Source organism: Pithys albifrons, chromosome 2, assembly GCF_047495875.1.
Source record: "Pithys albifrons albifrons isolate INPA30051 chromosome 2, PitAlb_v1, whole genome shotgun sequence".
Classification (NCBI taxonomy): Eukaryota; Metazoa; Chordata; class Aves; order Passeriformes; family Thamnophilidae; genus Pithys; species Pithys albifrons.
In genome coordinates, this window is record NC_092459.1 from 73301801 (window position 1) to 73322167 (window position 20367).

Here is a 20367-nt window from a genome sequence, read left to right on the forward strand (position 1 = left end):
ATATGGATGAGTAGGAACTTCTTTAAATTTGCAAGTAACAAGACTATTGTTCTGAATCACTTTTTTCATCATTCATTCACAAATGCGTTTTCTAGCTGTCTATTTCATGCTTAGAATGTGCATGCATTATCTGTAATATATTCACACCTTATATCTAGAATATGGAAATCATCTAAAGAAGTGACTGGTGGGTACATAGAACTATTGGTGTTTCTGCGTGGCTTAGGTCATTGGTAATGTTTGTGTTCAGAGTGCCATACGAGGAAGCCTGAAGGGCAGTCTCCAAACCCAAACTGAATATGAGTCTTTCACATCAGCAGAAACAAATGAAACAAATAAATGTTGTAAAGGGGGAAATCTTGTTGATAATCCCAGTGAAAAACTTCAGAAGCATTGGAAGTGATCTCATGGACACATTTAGCTATGCTAAGAATAGAATTCCCTTCAACTCCCACTGTCCTTTCTCTTTATGTAGCAATGAGGCAGAAAAAGGTCCTTCCTGAGAAGCTCCCCGTCTCACTTGCCTTAGCAGACCAAAGGATCTCCATACATTACAGCACCTTATTTATCTGATCATGAGATGTCAACAAAGGTAGCAGAGGTGTCACTGCTAGGTGTCCAAAACAGCCTGGAATTCTAGCTAAAACACTGTAGATGCATTCTCAGGATATCATGAACCACTAAATATATCACCTCTGACATTCTAACAGGTCCAACAAGTGCAGTCAATATAACAAAAGTAGATTGTTTCTACATGTCTACAGCTACCAACATTTTTACATCTTTCCCAAATAAAAAGTGATCATGAAATCAATACTTTGTAAGTATTTTTTGAACTTTGCTTTATTGTTGCTAACAAAAAAACAAACTACAAGTGCTTCAACATCTAATGGAATTCAGATCTTCTTTTAAACAGTAGGACATTCAGGCAAAAATTAATTTCCTAAACTTGCAGATATTGACAAAAGACTATTCATGACAATAAAATTGACCAAAAAGGGTAACCAAAGTTAAGAAAGAAATGACAAATTATACAGAAAGATATACTGCATGCTACAGAAAAAGAATGACTCATGAAAATATAAACATTCTGCACTCTAACACAAAATCCACAGAAAGGTCTTAGAGAATCATTTTTGAAAGAAGAAAAATATTTATTACCATAACTTTCAACTAGAAATACATACACAGGATATGTAACATTACTAGAAGTATAAAACTCTTCCTACTAAAGTAAATATATAATGCAATATATATTCAAAACTGAAATAAATATATTGATTGTATTAGGCACAAGCTAGTTTGAAGTCAGTTACTGTTATTAAAAATATAACTTGCTGAATTAATTTATACATACCAGGTGTTTTACTAGAAGATTCTTTCATGTTTTTCTTTAAACCTTTACACAATGGAGAAGTTGTCAATAAAGAACACCTAAGTTACAAAACAAGCACAAAAATTGAACAATGCAATAGACAGATTAGGAGAAGGTGTCAACCCCCTTTTTAGCTATTTTGCTGCACATGTGCATATATAAGTGCAATAGCAATGAAATTTTATTAAAACAGTTAGCAGCTGAGATAATGATGAGCACAGACAAGCTTTTGCCCTGAGGAGATTCACAGATAATTGCATATACATGTTAGATACCATTTAATGTTGATCTGATTTTACTTTAAGCACTAAAATTTGCACTCCAGTGTATACTGCAGGGTTTTTCATCTTCAGGATGGCAGTATTTTCTCATAAAGGACAAGAAGGTACTACCCAGCAGGAATTCATCAAGGGGAGTTCATGCTTTATCAACCTGATAAACTTCTATGATGAGTGGCTCAGTAGATGAGAGGAGAGCCTTGACTCAGCAACATTTTTCACACTGTCTGCCAGAAGATCCTCATAGAGAAGCTGATGAAGTATGGGCTAGGTGAGACTACAATGAGGTGAATTGAACGCCGAATGAACAACCAGACCCAGACAATGATGATCAGTGCCTCAAAGTCCAGCTGGAAAAGAGTAACTAGTGGAGTACACCAGGGGTGAATACTGGGTCCAATTCCATTTAATATCTGTATTAATCATGTGGATGAAGGAACAGAGCATGTTTCCTGAATGATATAAAACTGAGAGGAGTGTCTTAAAGAGCAGAAGGTCATGCTGTCATCCAGAGAGACATTCACTGTCTGGAGAAATGGGCTAGCTGCAACCGTGTCAAGTACAACAAAGTGAAATATAAAGTCCTGCACCAGTGGAGGAACAACCCTACAGCACCAGTAAGGCACTCTGAGCCAGGCTCTGTACCCAGTGCCCAGTGACAGGACAAGAGGCAATGGAAAAAACCTGAAACACGAGAAGTTCTGCCTGAAGATCAGGAAACACTTTTTTACTGTAAGCATGTCTGAGCACTGGGCACAGGTTGCCCAGAGAGGTTGTGGTGTGTCCCTCCCTGGAGATATTCAAAAGTTGTTTGGACACAACTCTGGGCAACTGACTCCAAGCGGGTCTGTTTGAACAGAGTAGTTGGACAAGCTGACATGCAGAGGTGCTTTCCAAACTGAACCATTCTGTGATTCTGTGGTTTCTCAAGCATGACAGGAAAAGAAGCAAAATAAACCCCTGTCAACAAATAGCACTGTACAAAACCATGTGATACACTTTATTTATATGTCAGACAAACAAAATCCAACAGGGAGAAAAAAAATTTCATTATTCTGTACCTGGCAATAACTGATAGACTGTTCTCATTTCCACATGGGAGAAAACCACTCTGCTGAGTTCTCACCAATGCATCAAGGTTAACTTCCAACACAGCAATCATATCTTCAAACATTGAGGTGATCAAGCATAAAACCTGCAGCAATTACACCATAAAATAACACTCCATTTATTTAATAATTTAAACTGCACAAACGAAATATTTATAATCAAAAATTAAATCACTTTCTGTCATTTATGAAAATTAGTTTAAAATATCCATGGTTTTAGTCTTGAAGAGCATTAAGCAGTCAAGAGTGGTTAATGCTGTCCTTCAAGCAAATGGTTATGTTGCTTAAGTGTCTTAACAGACTTGCATACATAATAGAGACAGGAATTCCACAACCTTCTACACCGGAAATATTGCTGCACAAAGATTTAGGAGAAAGGAAGTCCACATGGAAGAAAGCTTGGTTTCAGCAAAATGAAAAGAACATGCTAAGGGCTGAATTTAAAACCAAATGCTTCCCTAAAGGAAGACAGTGCTATGTTAAATATATAGAAAGGCCTAGACTAAGCTCAGTTCTGTAGGCAAACTGCAATATCAAAAATGGAGGATACAAACAAGAATGCCTTCCAGTTCCTTAAAATCACTTTTAATGACTTTCCAAAACACAAATAATTTTGACAGACTTCTTGGAAGAATTCAGAAGTAGTTCATCCAGACATTTGTCAGAGAAACAAGGCATATCAATGCTTATACTTTTTTCCCCTAAAAGATTCCCTCTGCTTCCCCTGTGGTCATTCTTAACACTCAAAATACTATAAAATACTTAACACTCAAAATGCTATAAAAATTCACCTTGTCCTTATTAATCCTTATAGACTATATACAGGCTGTGAAAGCTTTAATACTACCCAGCTATTTAAACTAGTAGAATTCATACAGTAGAACCAATCTGCTCCAAAGAAATTATTGTGTAATTCACATAAAGTCAAATGTGCACATTAATGTCTAAACAAAATGCATGATTACTATTCATTGAAAATAACTGGAAGTGTAAACATACATTAAATCAATGCTTACTGTATGCTCACCTTTCCATTAACTGTCTGCCTTGTCAATGCACATGATCTGGCAAACCGTATGCTGAGGTCACTGTAATCTTTACCAAAACAGAACATAGTGTTATAAATTTATATTAGTATTTCAGAAGAAAAACCTACTATTTCTAAGGAAGTAAAAAAAATTATTCATACTTATTTGACAGGGCCTTAATCCACTGTCTACAGTGTTTATCCTTCTAGCTTACCCTCACATTATTAAGTAGGAGTAGAATAACTTCCCTTGTACTTAACACTCATGAACTGCAAAATCGAATAAAATTCATTGCAGTCACTACACAAATCAACATGTTTTCATGTGTGAACATGTTTTCCGAGAAAAGTCATCAGGGTCATGAAAACATACAAAAATTAATTGGGGAAAAAAAAAGATTTTTAAGAAGCACATAGTTTCTATTTTATTCTGCTATTTCACAAAGTAATTCTTATACTATTTATGTCAGATAATGAAAGCAATTGCATTATACTGTAGTAAAATATAGAACGTACCTTTGTAAGATAAAAAAGCTTCTAATTCAAAGTTTGCCAAATTAATTATTAATAAGGCAGTGGAGGTTCCTATCCAAAAATATCTAGTATTCATGGCAGAATATCTATTAAAACATTGAAAAAAAATCTCTGAGAAGGATAAAGAAGCTTTTCTTATTACCATACAACACATAGCAATTGGGTTTTTTAATATAAGTTACAAAGTCCCAGTACAACATTAATAAACCACACCAAAACAAATATTTTTAATTTACAGCATGTTCTTTTTAAAAAATCTGTAGCTCAAAGTAAAAACTTTCAATTGAAATTGGTGAAGTTTTGAAAATTAAGAAGAGAGCAGGACACAACCCTTAATTTTACTAAGTGCTTATAGCAAGTCTAAACTAACGTAGGAAATACTTTCCTTCAAAAATTACTGTTGCTTGTACAAGTTGGGAGATGATGTAAAAGCACTGTATACAAAGTGTAAATTCAAACCAAGAGGCAAATCCACACATAGTCTTACTTTTGCCACTTCTATATGAACACTCAGAAGGAAGTGAAATTTCAGGTATGTTTGTACATAATTAAAGTATAAGAGAAAATCCTACACAAACTAAGAGGAAAAAAAACCAGCCAAGCCTGGAATGTCTGTCTCAGGCTGTGCTTAGTGGCAGCAGTACTGCAGTTAGGTAATGAAATCCAGCTTTTGCAATCACCACAGAGTAAATCAGCTGGGTACATTTCAGTCAACACTGCCATAGAAGAAAAATGTTTTCAAGCATAAGATAATTATAACAAAATAATAGTTGTCACTCTAAAAAAAAAATCCAACTAAAAATGCTTTAATGCCAGAATATATAAAAACTGACATCATTTTAATGAATTTTCCAGATAGGAGTGAGTAGACTTACCAGATTTATTTGTAAAGTCAGACCACAAGAGTTAAAATAAGAGTATGGAAAAATATAAAGTTGAAACTTGGTATGAAAATACTCACCACAGTGGCTTAAAAATTTGTTATAAAAAAAATCCCCAAACATATACAGTCAAATATTTTAAGAAGACTGGAATAGACAGTTTATAAGCAGAACTAAACCTTCAACTGTGATGAGATAGCTGAAAGAACAAATAGTCCTTAGATGTACAGTGTGAGGCAGTAACAGATGGGTATTGGAAAGTGATGTTACCTCAATTCAGAAAAGCATTTCAAATAACCTATTACTATGGATCCATTTCAGGCACCTATGTTCCAAAGGAGATTGAAAAAGAAATGATTGAAAAAAAAAAGATTGAATTTCAGAAAAAAGTTTAAAGGTGTTACACAAAACCTGCCTTATACAAGAAACAAGCTGTTTTATCCAGAAGTGCAGAGATAACTTGTTTATAAGCCATAATTTGCCATCCAAGGGCAGAACTTGACAGTGGCTGGCCCTGTACTATCAGAATAAAAATCATACTTCATCAAAGGAGGGTAATTCAGACTAGAAGTAAAATGGAATGAGTCAGTTCCTAGAACAACTTAATTAGGGACATGGTGGATTCTTTATCACTAGAAAACTAGTCATCTCTAAAGACTTGCTGTAGTTCATATCAAACTTGTAGTTTTCATGAAGACAAAGTTTTGATAATTGGACACTGATACTATACAAACAATAAGACTGACTGTAATAGTTCAGCATCTGGCTGGCCTCAAAGTGCTGTCATTCTATTCAAGTATGTCTGAGTGTGCATCTTGAAAATCACCACTTCTTCTCTCTCAATGGTAATACTTCTTAAAATGCAGGCATCATGCAAATAACTGTTAGTAATTACTTAAATCTGACATAAAGACAACCAAAATTATCCAGGACTGCTGGATATTTTTCTTCTCTGTTAATCAGAAGTTGCTTATGCATCTAAACAGAGTTTAATCAATTACATCTGTATAACCCACCACAGGGCAAAGGTTAGGACAAGAGATTCCTAAAATGTGATGCAGCTGAGAAATTTATCCAAATGACAACTATAAATAACAATGAAAACAAGTTGTTTTATGAGACATTTCTTATAGGAGTGTCCTGGACAGATCCCCAGGTGCCTGGTAATATGGTTAAACTTCTCTCAAGGAAAGAAATGCAATATAAGGATTGATGCTACCTGGCCAACCAGCTCACGGTAAGGAGTAAGAACATCATATTCTGAAATGCCTGTCTCTATGACAGAAGTTTGACTGGAGCAGGTTATGTAGCACAAAAATTAATTAAATTTGGAAGGCAAACTGACACAGGAACAAAGTGATGGCATCAGACATTTCGTTAAGAAAGCAAACTCGAAATAAATTTTATTTCTTAATTACTTTTTAACTCATCTGTACTGATCATCTGGTATCAATAGATGCTAAAATGGTTATTTCCAATGACATTTTTATAGAATTATTTTTCAAAACAGAAACAGTTTGAAATTTTTCTCAGTTTGTGTATATTATCTTCCTAAGAGTAGGCTGTCAAAACTAATTGCAGATGACTAAAGACATTATTTGATTTTCCTAGTGCACTTTTTAAAAAGTTGTAAATTGCAGTGAAAACAATCTGAGAATCAACAGGAACTCCTAGGAATAAATTCAAGCCAAATACTAGGAGGTGTTTTAAAGGACTTACATGTTTTCTTCATTATCGAAGCATACTAAAAAGTCACAATGTTCAATTAAGAGGATAGGCAATGATGTTTCCACTGATCCTTCTGGTCTCATGTTGTCTGTTTTGCAAACCTTGGAATCATTTTGCCCTTCACCTAAGAAAGACAATCATCAATACCAGCTATCAAAAAACAATGAAATAAAGGAAACAGGGTTTAAGAGAGAATGGGAAGTAGTAAAGCAGCATCACACTCAAGAAACTTCTGTTTCAAAACATGGATATATCCTAGCTTTCTTGAAATTGCTTTCCTTATTCTTACATGGTTTTTTTTCAAATGTTTCTTTTCAAATATCTAGAGATAAATTCCAAAGAGCCTACTTATGGAGTGAAAAGGAGTTTGCAGAATTTAGGTTTTCATCTCAAAATGTGGCAATGAAAGCCATATATGCCTAAATATGCTGGGCATCTTTCCACTTAGCCTGAAAATTCCCTTGACACTAAAGTTACAACATAATCCCAAAGCAGAAAGTCCACCTCAGTTTCATCTTCCCAAGAAGACTCCAATCCATTATGCATGTGCATTCACATCTAAGAACTATTAGCATCAAATTCAACACTAAGCACAGACATAACATCACTCTCTTTCAAACATAAAAGTGACATCCATATATTTTAAATAATAAGAAATGCAGCAGTCTTTCTCCTTAGTTTAGGGCCTTAGGAGTATGGAAGCTGGACCACTAGGCAGGTCATTGATATATAACAGTCATTGATTTAGAAAAAGAGCAAGCAAAGGAAGTCAGATGTCCCTTTCCCTAGGAAATCTCCCTCTTGCTTGCCTTTTGAGGAACCTCAACCCACTTCAGCTGGTGTGCAGATAGTCTGAATGTCTGATCCTCAGGGATTCAAGCAGGATGCAGGATCCTCGAGAGACCAAGTGCCTAAGAGGTGTAAACTAGTTTGACAGTTCTTTTGTTCTGCCTTGGGGTCACCATGAGCAGGTAACAGCCTCGGTACCATGAGAGGTAACCCTCTCCCTGGTGCTCCCAATGCCTGGGCACTGCTGTGGCAGGCAGACCCAGCAGGAGGGTGGCAGGCAGCAATCCCACACCATTCCCGTGCCCATCACACAGCAATTACACAGCAAACATGCCCATTACATGACAATCAGGCACTCAGCATGTCTGTTGTGACTGAGTATGGCTGTGCTGCTTACAGTGGCCAGGGCAGGTAGCCCTAAAGAACTTCCAGAATTCTGAGGAAGAAACAGAAATGGACTGAGGGGATGGGCATTTGCTTTGGCACTGCCCCGGGGAGAGGGTTACCTCTCATGGTAACAAAGATGTTACCTGCTCAGGGTCACCCTGAGGCAGAACAAGAGAACTTTCAAACCAGTCTGATATCTTTAAAGTGCAGTCTTTAAAGACTTGTAAGTACTCTGGGTTATAACACAAGAAATACCACAGCGAGAGAAATATGATATCACGGAGGCAGTGGTATGGATAAAGGGGAAAAAGGAAAACAAAAAGTAAGAAAAATAAAGAGATTCTGAAACACTTCAAAGGTAACTGAGAAATGGTATTCCATGTAGACAAAGGATTAATTTTTAGGCACTGGTTCTGTTTTCACTGAAGTCTTTGGCAATGAGTTTAGTAAAAAACAAATTACTTAATAGTGCACATCATCCAATGTTTTATAAGCAAATGCATTGGCCAAGATTTTATTACAGACATACATGCATAATTCTTTCCAGATAGGCCAATACTCAACTACATACCAGCCTCAGTAAGAATTCCATGCCACAGTTTGAGATTCCTAACTGTCACTTACAATAAAATCTCATGGCATAAAAAGCACACACTCAGTAGCCACTAACTACTAGAATATACTACAAACAGCATTCTACAAGCACTGTGCTACCTATTTCTTTTCCAGATTTCCACAGTTTATTACAGAATTTCTCTTGCTCTTTCTTTAAGTTGATATGTGTTACACAACGATAATTATGATCACGGATTAAACTGAAGATCCAAAGCTGCAAGAAAAAGAAAAGGCAATTGCAATGATCCTTTGATACTAAATATAAAGCTTACATTAATACAAATTAAGATCCAGTATTTAAAACTTTTGATGTAACTAATGAACTTATTGGAACTGCACATCAAATTCCCACATGTTTATGTCTTTAAAAAAAACTCCTCATAGACTATTTCCCACAATTAAAAATCAGAGGTAACCTGCATGGTGACTCACTGGGTCATGTATATGAATTTCATTTATAGCTTTATCTTTTCAGACAAAGGCATAGTTAAATTTTTAATTTTCCTCAGAATTTACTGAACTGTAATACTGAAGGAAAACAGCTGGGAAATCTCATAAAAATGTATACTTTAAATTAAAGAAGAGGTGAAATACATATTCACACATCACATTTTTATTAGAATTTCAGCATGCTGAAACCATAGTCCTATTTTTCATCTTTTTTGCTTTAAAACAGGTATGTTTATAGCCTCTCAGTGTACTCTTATTACATAATCATTGATTGTGCTCTTTAAAACTTTCTAGTTTTCAGGAAAAAGTTTCAATTTTGTAATAGAGGACTTATATACCATATATTATTTATGCTCAAAGCATTGAATTAGGATTGCTAAAATAACTGTTGTAAAAGTTCAAAACTCTTATGCAGTCTGTGAAGGTTTTTCATAGACAGAAACAATAATATTTGACTGTTTTGACATAGTTTAATAGCCAATTCTTACCTGTCCCTCAGCACACCCAGTGATAAGTTGTTTGTTTTCTTCATCAATTAGCAGACTTAGCAAAGGAAATGCTGTTTAAAAAAAAAAACAAAACACAAAAAACCCCCAAATATTTCCAGACTAGACACAAATCAGATATGTAATAAAATACATTTAATTAAAATAAATTATTTATAATTCAATCCTTCTGTTCATAAAGACAGTGAAGAAAACCCTTACTACAGTTCTTACAGTTGCACAGTGATTTGTGTGCCTTAGTCTTTGTGCTGCTGGGGGTTTTCCCACTTTCAGGTCTGTGGACTGCTTTTTACCTAAGCTGCTGTGGCATGGTTTTCTGAGTCCCTGTGGCAGTAGCTTTCTCTTGTGGAGCCCATGGAGTTATTCTCACGGCCTTACAGCTACAAATCTTTTTGCTATGACAGGTTTTCCAGAGAAACAATTGCCACAGGAAAATGGAGGGATTTGCTATTTCTTCCTCTCCTTTCCTAAACATGAGTTTTTATCTTTTAGTTTACATGAGGTCAGGGGCAGTCCTGTGGTGTAATGGAGAGCACTCTGGACTCTGAATCCCAAGGTCCTGAGTTCAAGTCTCAGTGGGGACCGTCCCCTGGCAGTTCAATGCCTCCCTTGCCATCCCATCCCGTCAGATCTGGGATGCTCAGCCAGGTCAGTCCCGGTTAGTACCGGGTGCTGTGACAGTCCCGAGGACTTCACTGTCACTGTCCAAGCTCGCTCGGCTGTGGCAAATGGACCTTAGGACTTAAACAATGGGGCCAGTTCTGCGCACACTGAGCCTCACCTAAAAAAAACACTGTGCAGGCTGGAAGGGCACACCCACGCGGAGAGAGCCCTGCCCAAATCTTCGTTCGCAAAGTCTGGCCATACATACATACATACATGAGGTCATCACGCAAAACATTATGCACTAAGCTGAACAACCATCTTCACACAACTTATGTCCCCAGAGTGTGCTCCAATCACTACTAACAGCACCACAAACAAGAACAACAAAAGGGGAGTTTTGAGCAGGCTCTGTTGAAAACTGTATGTAAGTTCACTGAAGGAGGAGTCCCTGCTACACTGGAGACAATGCTTGCCCTCTTCCTATTCCCTCCTTTTGCTCTTGTTTTCCCACAAAAATAGCTTTCATGTTTAAAGTCAACATGTGCCATCAGTTGCAGATGCTGGTAATAAACCTGCATATGGTGTAGTACTTCCTTTCAAGTCATGCACAAAACTTGAAGGAAAACAAGCACACAGTACTCAGATGGTGAAATTCTACCTACAAAATGAGAGCTCCATTTGGTTATCTCAGTAAGTGGCAAGTTACCTGCACACCCTGCACAAAAAGAGTTGCTTATGAAAGTACACTAAAACGATCTGTAAGGATAAAAAAGATTTTCTGAGTTGAGAAAGGGCCTTTGGCAGTGTCAGAGACCTGACGGTGCCTTTTGGTACAGGGATGTGAACACTTAGAATCCAATTAGTTCTGTGAGAAAAAAACAGCAAGTTAGCAAAAACAAAAATGAGATAAGGAGGTTTTGGGTCAAGTTGCCATGAGAAAGAATGTTGAAAAGATAAGCTTCTCACCGGAGAAAGAACATCTGGACAAAGAGTGGCATCCAATTGGAAGCTGTAATAAAGTTTATGGACATGGCTATTCAACCAATGGGAGGTGGCCATGGGTCAGATTTTACGTTATATATTGTGTAACTTTAAGTTAGTGTTAGCTTTAACTTTTACCTATTTTTTCCTTTTTCCTTTCTTCAGGGAGTGATTTAATAAACTATCTCTTGTGTGTGACACCTGTGAGCTGTGCCCTCTTTGTCTTTGGCCGCCACGACCTACTGTGTACTCTCACAACTATCCACTGAGAAGTACCCTTTAAAGGAAAATACATTTGCTCTTGGCTTTAAAGGATAATATGTTTATTACCTAGTCTTCCAGAATTGTTTTCATTAAATCAACTAAAAACTTCTATAATAATTACAGACCATTGTTTAGAGAGAGGAGGTTTTTGCTATGAAAAAAATACACATAAAAATAGAAAACTCACCAGTTATTATTCCTGACTGATATATTAATTGGCTGGTAGAATAGTCCCACACCTTTAAATAAAAAAAACAAACACATCTTTTAACAGCCATTACATGGTGGAAATAGAGAAATGTAGCCATTGAAAGCAGTGTCCTTAGGTAAGAATTTTTTGAAACTCTTGTTTCCAGCTACAAAGGGTTTTGCTTATTTGGTAAGCATCCATGGTGAAAAAGGTGAAACTCACATGATAGAGATACACAAAGTAATTAGAAGTACTTATCATCTCTGTTTAGGTTGACACCTTAGTGGTTTTAGTTAAATTAATGAAAAAACATACATGAACCAGAAATGGTTCATGGGGAAATGGAGTGGGAAGAGGAGGGAGGAGAGTGGAAGGGACCTACAACCTTTGATATTTATTTTAGCTTGTAGAACCAAATGTTGGGCTACATTTAGAATCCTATTGGGGGCAATCAGTAGTAGATTACACTGCATCTAATCAAGGTATCTATCCCAATATCTCCTAGAAGATACATCTGGGTTCACTCAGATTCCTTGTTTCCTGTTACTGTCTATGGTGTCTTCAATTGTCATCATGCAAAGCAGCAGCAATCCATGGTGTCATCATTTAAAATATTGTCTGGAAAAAATCCTACCAATAAGCAATAACCCAGCCATTGTATACAATAACTCAAGCCAGTATTCCCAAAAGGGAAGACTCAAATCAATGTCAGCAGACTAAAAGTGAAACATTTTCATTCAATTCAGTTAAAGCCAAACTGATCAAAATATTTTACTTTTATTTGCCAGATGATAATAATCACCAAGTTAACAATTCCCTGTGGAAATTTTTCAATATACAAAACCTGCATTGTTCTTTCAAAAGAGAGAAATTAATTTTTACAATAATTTCCCAAGCAACTCTAAGAACATTGTCCTTTTCTCTATAAAGTCAAAGAAGTTTTCTGCTTCATCCTCAGAAAATATTTAAAGGAAAAAAAAGGTTACTTCAAATATTCACTAAATTATTCTTTTTTAAGTTTATCTCTACAATTTCCTTGCCTTAAAGGTTCTGTCTTCTGACACTGATATGAGCATACTTTTCTCCCATGTGCAAAACTCAGCAGCAGTTACTGGAGCCAAGTGGCCATCCAATTCAGCTAGTATAGCTTCGTTCTGTGATTAGTCAAGTCAAAAATAAAAACAGATTAGATTTCAAACTAAAATTGACTATTAAGTAAATGTTTTAACAATAACTGTTGCTAACCATTGTCAGATTAGTTTTCAAAGTAAGAAATAAGATTGTTATTGAAACTCAAGCCCTGTATATCATCCTACTGGCAAAGTTGCTACACGTTACATTTGCTTCTTCAGAATGAATGATACAGGAATAATTCTTCAGATGACCTAAGAATGTTTTCTACTTCTAAGTTACTGAGATATTGCTTCATTTCAACTTTTTTTTAATCTAGTCTTCTATATCATATATGTTCCATTGTCAAGCACAAATTAATACTTATTTTATGAGATAAAATGAATGGTTTTGCTTAATTAGACTAACATTTCTATATCATGATTTTATTTAAAAGTGAATCAGTTAAAGAAATACCAGTACCATGGCTACAGAGAATGGTATCTCACCTTTGCACTTAACATGTAGATCTGATTTCCAGCACATACTGCCACTTGTTGCTCATCTGGGCTAAACCTTACATGAAGCACCATTCCCAAAAGAGTTCCTATGACAATTCCATGAGGTGTAAGACCTGCAGCAATTGTATTGTTAATGAGAGCAAATGAAATATAAGATTCTTGTGCAGTAAGATGTTTGGAAACCTTGCATAGCAGTTATCTAACCACAGTGCTGTCCCACTTTCTCTCAAGAAGATACACAGAACATCACACTGTTCAATTACACCAGAGCATAGAACTATGCACCAGCCGAATTCCTCCATTTGCCTTGTTGCCCAGACATGATCTGGTACTCTTTGAGATATTAATAATTCCCATCAAGTCATGCTTCCATTGAAGATTGCCACAGACAGGATTTTTAGAATAGGGTGATGTGCCTATCAAACCCGGCAGAGCCACATTCCTTTTGGAGGAAAGAAATACTGACTGAAGTCCAGCAAAACAGGGCTTTGAAAAATACATCTGTGAGAATATGCCAGCCACTCAGCCAACAAGTAAGGGAGATTTCCCTTCTCTACTTTTAATTCATCAGTGGCAAAGAGCTGAAATAGGAAGTTAAATAGTGTTAGAGAGTCAGACAAGACGAGCTTTGAGAACAGGTCATGTTAAGTCATAGGCAAATCTCCAACACAGGTAAGAAAGAGGAAACTTTTAATAGGGTTGGACAATGCCGTGCAACTTTAAATATTGACACCAAAGAGGGACTGTAATGTCTCTCAGTTATTATGCCACAACAACATATTTTGGACAGGGTGTAACTGGGATTTCAGAGAATCATAACTATGGGGGTCCTGCTCCTTTCTTTTTTTTTTCTTTCTTTCCTTATTCCTCTACTTTCCAATCTGTTTAATCTTGTAAAGAAGTTGGAACTCCTCCCTAGAATCTAATTCCATTGGTTGAGTCTCCAAATCAAGATGGTGGTCAGGATACTAAAACTCCTGATTTATGTTCATTATGTCACCGTAACTCTCTTTCACCCATGCACTTTCCTCCCAAACCACTGCTCACACACACACATGACAACAGCGTTCCAGAGACAAGACAGGCAGGATGAGAAAGAGGAGGATGCAAAACACTAGTTCCACAGATATTCCAGAAAAGGTAGCATTTATTTATTTCAGCATTGCATATTTAAGCATGCAGTGCTGCTATGATTAATTTTTTTTTCTGTCCATTTTATTCCACAGTGGCAGAAGTGCAGTGGCAGTGCTTCCCTGCGTTTCCCCCGAGGCTGACGGCAGGCTCCTGTTCCCGCACAGCACCTCGGTCAGCTCCCGGGGCCGCCCCAGCACAGCATCGCCGCGGAAAAAGGGCGACAGGGAAATAAAGAACTAATATCGCTGTTAGGGCTGCTGAGTTTGAGTGGCTGAGGTGTGCTTCTCAAAAACAACAATCTTGTGATAGAAGGAGTGGTGGAAGGAGGTGCTGAGGGTGGTCTTCCAAGGTGGCCATTGCTAAGAGTCTGACCAGGCATTGGTCTGAGTGACATGGTGAACGATTCCCTTTGCATCACTCCCTTTTATATATACGTGTGTGTGTTTATATATATATGTGCGTATATATATGTATATAGGCAGTTAAATGCCTCCCTGTCATCCAATTCCATCAGATCTTGGGAGCTAAGCAGGGTCAGTCCCGGTTAATACTTGGATGGGAGACTTCCTGGCAATACCAGGGGCTGTAGGTTCTAATCCCGAGGACTTCACTGTCACTGTCCAAGCTCGTTTGGCCGTGGCAGATGAACCTTAGGAGTTAAACGATGGGGCCAGTTCTGCGCACACTGTGCCTCACCTAAAAAATCCACTGTGCAGGCTCAAAGGGCACACCCACGTGGGGAAAGCCCTTCCCAAACCTTTGTGAAGCCGAGCCATACATATATATGTGTGCATATATATACATATATATATATATATACACATACACACACACATAGACCCTGACACTAACCACTAGCTCAGTTGGTTAGAGCATGTGGCTCATAACCCCAAAGTTGTGGGTTTGATCCCCATTCGGGCCATTCACTTGTAGCTCCCTTCCAACTCAGAATATTCTGTGATTCTTCAGCTATTCTTACGGATATATATTATATAAATAACACTCTACCTTCTTGCACCTTCTGTGTACATTCATCAAGGTTCCACACTATCACACGTTCATGAGAGGCAGAGCAGACAAGAAGTGGATTGATGTTACTTCCAAATGACAATGCAGAGATTGAGTAACAATGCCCTGACAAAAATAATGGCTGGCAAATGTAGATAGAGAAAAGTTAAATGAATCTCTTCAAACAAAGATTATGAACAATACAAAACTACAAATGGATAATGTACATGCAATTAACAAAACAATAACTGGTTTTTATTTATTGTTTCAAAATCACTTAACCAACTATAATGTAGCTGTACGGGGCTTGGCTGGGATGGAAATAACTTTTTTCATAGCAGCACAGTGCTTTGGATTTTGTGACAAAACCAGGTCTTCTCATTTTTCACACTTTTTCTCAGTTCCCCATCTCAATAATACGCTGAAGATGCACAAGAGGCTTGGGAGAGGAGACAGTTGGGACAACTTTGTTAGTTTGTTGAACCAGCAAAAGGATATTCCCTACCCTATAATATGCTCAGCAACAAAACTGGGGTATTGCATGAAGATGATGTTGAGGGCCTGAGGGGGATTCTCTTCCAAACTAGTTGTTGCTCAAAGCCTGTACCGGGACTGGTCTGCTTGTAGGGGGTGGTAAGTGACTGTCTTCATATGGCTTCTTCTTTGTCTTCCCTTCACTCCTTAAACTATCTTTAACTTGGCCTTTGACTCATCCTCACTTTTACCCATCCCATTCTCTGCCCCCTCGCTCGGAAGGAGCAAGCAGGACACTGCCAGCCAGGGGCAACACACCACAGCAGCTTATATTATTCCTATCACAATAATAAAGATCACGGGATGGTCCCATGGTGTAAAGGAGAGCACTCTGGACTCTGAATCCCAAGGACCTGAGTTCAAGTCTCAGTGGGGACTCTCCCCTGGGTAGCTCAATGCCCCCCTGCCATCCCATCCCGTCACATCTTGGATGCTCAGCAGGGTCACCCTCGGTTAGTACTGGGTGCTGGGACAGTCCCGAGGACTTCACTGTCACTGTCCAAGCTCACTCGGCCGTGGCAGATGGACCTCAGGACTTAAACAGTGGGGCCAGTTCTGTGCACGCTGTGCCTCACCTAAAACATTCACTGCACAGGCTGGAAGGGCACACCCACGTGGGGAGAGCCCTGCCCAAATCTGCGTTCACGAAATCTGGCCATACATACAATAAATCTTACAAGTGCTAGTAACTTTTCCAGCATTAAAGCTAAACCTGACACTTCTACATTCCCCTCAAATATTTTATTTATACCTTTCTTAGTTAGAAGCGGCAGCCTGTGAAGGGCTATGTTCTGGCTTTACCTGAGTGGTGTCTGTGTCCCAGACGCATAACTCGTTGCCCTTCACAGGGAAAGCACAGTGGCGGTGGCTGCACGCCAGCTGAACAAGGGGCTCTGGCAGCTCGCCTTTAAACAAGTGCTTTTCGCGGACGACCACGGGATCGCGGCTTCCTCCAGAGGAACATCGGGCCCCGGCGCTTTCCATCCCGCGGCTGGGAGCGGCCTCCCAGCAGAGCCGGACCACGGGCTGCGTCCTGGAGCGGGGGCCGGGGCTCACACGGCGCGGGGTGGCGGACCCTGCCGCGGGGAGCCGGGAGAGCCCTGCCCGCCCCGGCCCGTCACCAGGGCAGCGGCGGCGCCGACGGGTGCCGGGCGGGACAGCCCCCGCTGGCCGCGGAGCGCGGTGTGCCCTGGCACGGGCATCGGCCGCGCCACGGCCGCGCCGCCCGCGCTGCTCCTCCCGCTCCTGCACACAGTGATGATAACACAGCAATGTTTTGGGATTTTATAATCACTGTTTGCACAGCATTAAGATCTTCTCTTTTTTCACACTGCTCTGCGGCCGTGCCCCTCCCTGGCAGCGCAGAAGGCAGTGGGGCAGCAGGGCCAGGCAGGCCATTGCCCCTCTCATCCAGCGGGAGCGCTGCGGCCAGAGCGGGACGGACAGAGGGACCTGTCGGAATGGTCCTTAAGGATGGATACCAACATCTCTCCTATCACAAGACAGGCTGAGAGACTTGGGGTTTTGCACAGAATCAATTAGAAAATAGGTCAAGCTGGAAGGGACCACAGAGATTAGCTCAGTTTGTTAAAAAAACTTTGTTGTAATAATGCCAAGGTCATGGGTTCAATCCCCTATGTGGGCCATTGACTTAAGAGTTGGACTCGATGATCCTTGTGGGTCCCTTCCAACTCAGAATAGTCTGTGAATTTCTCACTAGTCTGTGAAACAGTGGTCATCTATCTGGTCCAAGCTCCCTGCTGAAGCAGCATCATCTGAGAGCACATGGCACAGGATTGTGTCCAGATGGTTCTTGAATATCTCCAATGAGGAAGATTCCACAACCTCTCCAGGCAATCTGTTCCAGTGCAAAGTCACACACACAGTAAAGGAGTTCTTCCTCATATTCAGGTGGAAACTTTTCAGCCTGGAAAAGCGAAAGTTCCAGGGACACCTTACAGAAGTCCCTGAATATATACAGGTGGCCTATAAAAACAATGGAGAGGAACTTTTTGCTAAGGTCTGTAGTGTCAGGACAAGGGCCAGTGGTGTTAAAGAGAGGGTCGATTTGGATTGTATATAAGAGGCAAATTTTTTACAGTGCAAGTGGTGAGGCACTGGAACAGATTTTCCAGAGAAGCTGTGGATGCCCTGCCATTGGAAATGTTCAAGGCCAGGCTGGATGAAGCTTTGAGCAATCTGGTCTACTAGAAGGTATCCCTGCCCATGACAGGGGAGTTGGACTAAGTGATTCTTAAGGGTCCTTTCCAACCCAAACCATTTGATGGTCCTGTGATGCAGAGGGCATGGCACAAACTAGCCCATGACAGCACATGAAGCAGCATCACCAAGAAAAAAAACAAACCTTCTGCTCTCACTAAGTTTATGGATGATGCCAAATTGGAGGGAGCAGTCAGAAACCAGTTGATGAGAATTTCATGGAGTCCAACATGAGTAAATGAAGTCCGGCATTTGTCACACAGTAACTCCATGCAAAAGGACAGGCTGAAGGATGGCCTCCTGGAAAGGGGCTCCACAAAAAAGGATCCAGAGATCCTGCTTGACAAGCAGAATATGAGCCACCACTGCGTCCTTGCAGCAGAGGCAGCCAAACTCAGCTTGGGCTGTATTAGCAATAGAGAGTAGCCAGCAGGTCCTAGGAGTGACTCCTCCCCTCTATTTGGCATCTGTAAGGCCAGATCTGCAGTGCTGTGTCCAGTTTGGGGGGGGTTGGTACAAGAAAGATATTGACATAGTAGAGCAATTTTAGTAGAGGGCAAGAAGGATGATTGAGGGCTGGAGAAGGTGATGTACACAGACAGGCTGAGAGAACTGGGCCTTTGCAGCCTGGAGAAGAGACAGTTGAGACCTTATTGTTGCCTATCACTACAAAACTGTAGGATATAGGGAAGACAGAGATTGACTTTACTCTGAGGCACTCAGTGATAAGCTGGAACCTGTAAAAACCCAATTAGATGTCAGCATCTTTTTTTCATATCACAGTGGTGGCTAAAATCAGAACAAGTTTCTGAAGAGTCGCTATCCCTGGAATTGTCCAGGAGTCAAATGTCATGGTCCTGAGCAACCTGATTTAATTAGAACTCTCTTGAACAGGAGGTTAGACTGGAGAAGTCTAGAGGCCCCTTTCAACTCAGGTTGTGATCTTATGATTAAATGTGTGACAACTTAAACCATTTTGATACAGATCAGTCTGTGGACTCAATGTTCTGCCTCAACTGCATTTCAAACAGATACTTTATATAGGAATATCTTTACTGTGTCTGTAATTAAGAATACAAGCATTTTTGCCCTATATGAGCATCTATTATCCTTGAGAACACAATCTCCTTTTGTTAGTTTTGCGTGGACAAAGTACCAGTGCAATTTCTCTTTTGTGCGTGCATGTGAATTGGATTAAAGCCACTGTACTGAGCATCAGCTTCACAGAGGTAACTCAATGCACTGCACATTACACTGTTTTTCTGAACTGTGACTCATGGCTGGGAATAGAGGAGAAAATTTTATTGCTGGTGAGAATTCTCATGAGTGATACAGTCATGAACGTGTTATGACAGTTTAGCAATCAGTAAAGAAAGATAAATGCTGACACAGAAAAAAAGGTGGTGTTCTGATAGGCAAACAACCCCCATGAGTCTTAGAGAGCTTGTTCTGAAACACATTGGGTCTCTCTGCTTCTAGGCAGTTTAATGTGCTTTTGTACAATTTTCACCACAGTTCATTTTCATCTTCCGATGTGTGTAGCTACAATACTTCCAACAACCTACTGCCCATAACAACTAGCGAACTAGTGGCAATCCAAGGAAGTATCAGAGATCTTGGATTGATTTCTTGACTGATCCAACAGGAATTAGAACACCAATTCCTTTCCTGCAGGTGCACTCTGAGCCAGTAGAGTCAATGTGATGAAGACCAACTCAGATCATCACTGCTTTTTGCCCTTCCAATAGGTGCTGTTGCTTCTCAGTGGCTGAGATACCATGCATCCAGCACCACGACAGGCAGCAGATTTCTGCCTGTTGGGACAAGACAACAGTTTTATGAGAATATGTAAGTGTGCAGGGAGAATTTTATAGCTCACCACACCCCTATGAAACACCTGGCAATGTCCTGTTTCTGTGCACCACAATCCCCAAAAGACCTTGGCTCCAGCATGTTCCCACATCCTGGGTATCCACCCATGTCAAATGGAACTGACAGCCATGTGGAAAATGGGAGACTGTTCCAACTTTAGGGCATTTTAGGTAAATAGTTGTTCCATATCATATCATAGCAATCATATCATATCATATCATATATCATATCATGCTTTTGTGGCCAAC

The 20367-nt window shown here is 39.5% G+C and overlaps 1 protein-coding gene across 8 annotated transcripts in view; it reads right to left on the reverse strand.

The window, feature by feature from the left end:
- WDR27 (WD repeat domain 27) overlaps positions 1 to 17134 on the reverse strand; it is a 104450-nt gene extending 87316 nt beyond the window's left edge. For 5 of the 8 annotated variants that reach the window (XM_071547971.1, XM_071547972.1, XM_071547968.1 and 2 more), the window contains exons 1-12: positions 16829 to 17134; positions 15494 to 15635; positions 13340 to 13464; positions 12761 to 12874; positions 11718 to 11769; positions 9662 to 9732; positions 8823 to 8937; positions 6924 to 7056; positions 4306 to 4409; positions 3790 to 3857; positions 2715 to 2848; positions 1358 to 1434 (exon numbers count right to left, since the gene is read on the reverse strand). In XM_071547971.1, the coding sequence (XP_071404072.1) occupies positions 1358 to 1434; positions 2715 to 2848; positions 3790 to 3857; positions 4306 to 4409; positions 6924 to 7056; positions 8823 to 8937; positions 9662 to 9732; positions 11718 to 11769; positions 12761 to 12874; positions 13340 to 13464; positions 15494 to 15635; positions 16829 to 17011 (1318 nt within the window). In that variant the 5' untranslated portion in view covers positions 17012 to 17134. The remainder of the gene's footprint in view (positions 1 to 1357; positions 1435 to 2714; positions 2849 to 3789; positions 3858 to 4305; positions 4410 to 6923; positions 7057 to 8822; positions 8938 to 9661; positions 9733 to 11717; positions 11770 to 12760; positions 12875 to 13339; positions 13465 to 15493; positions 15636 to 16828) is intronic. The other 3 variants (XM_071547975.1, XM_071547973.1, XM_071547976.1) reach the window with 3 other exon arrangements.
- Positions 17135 to 20367: the final 3233 nt, after the last annotated feature.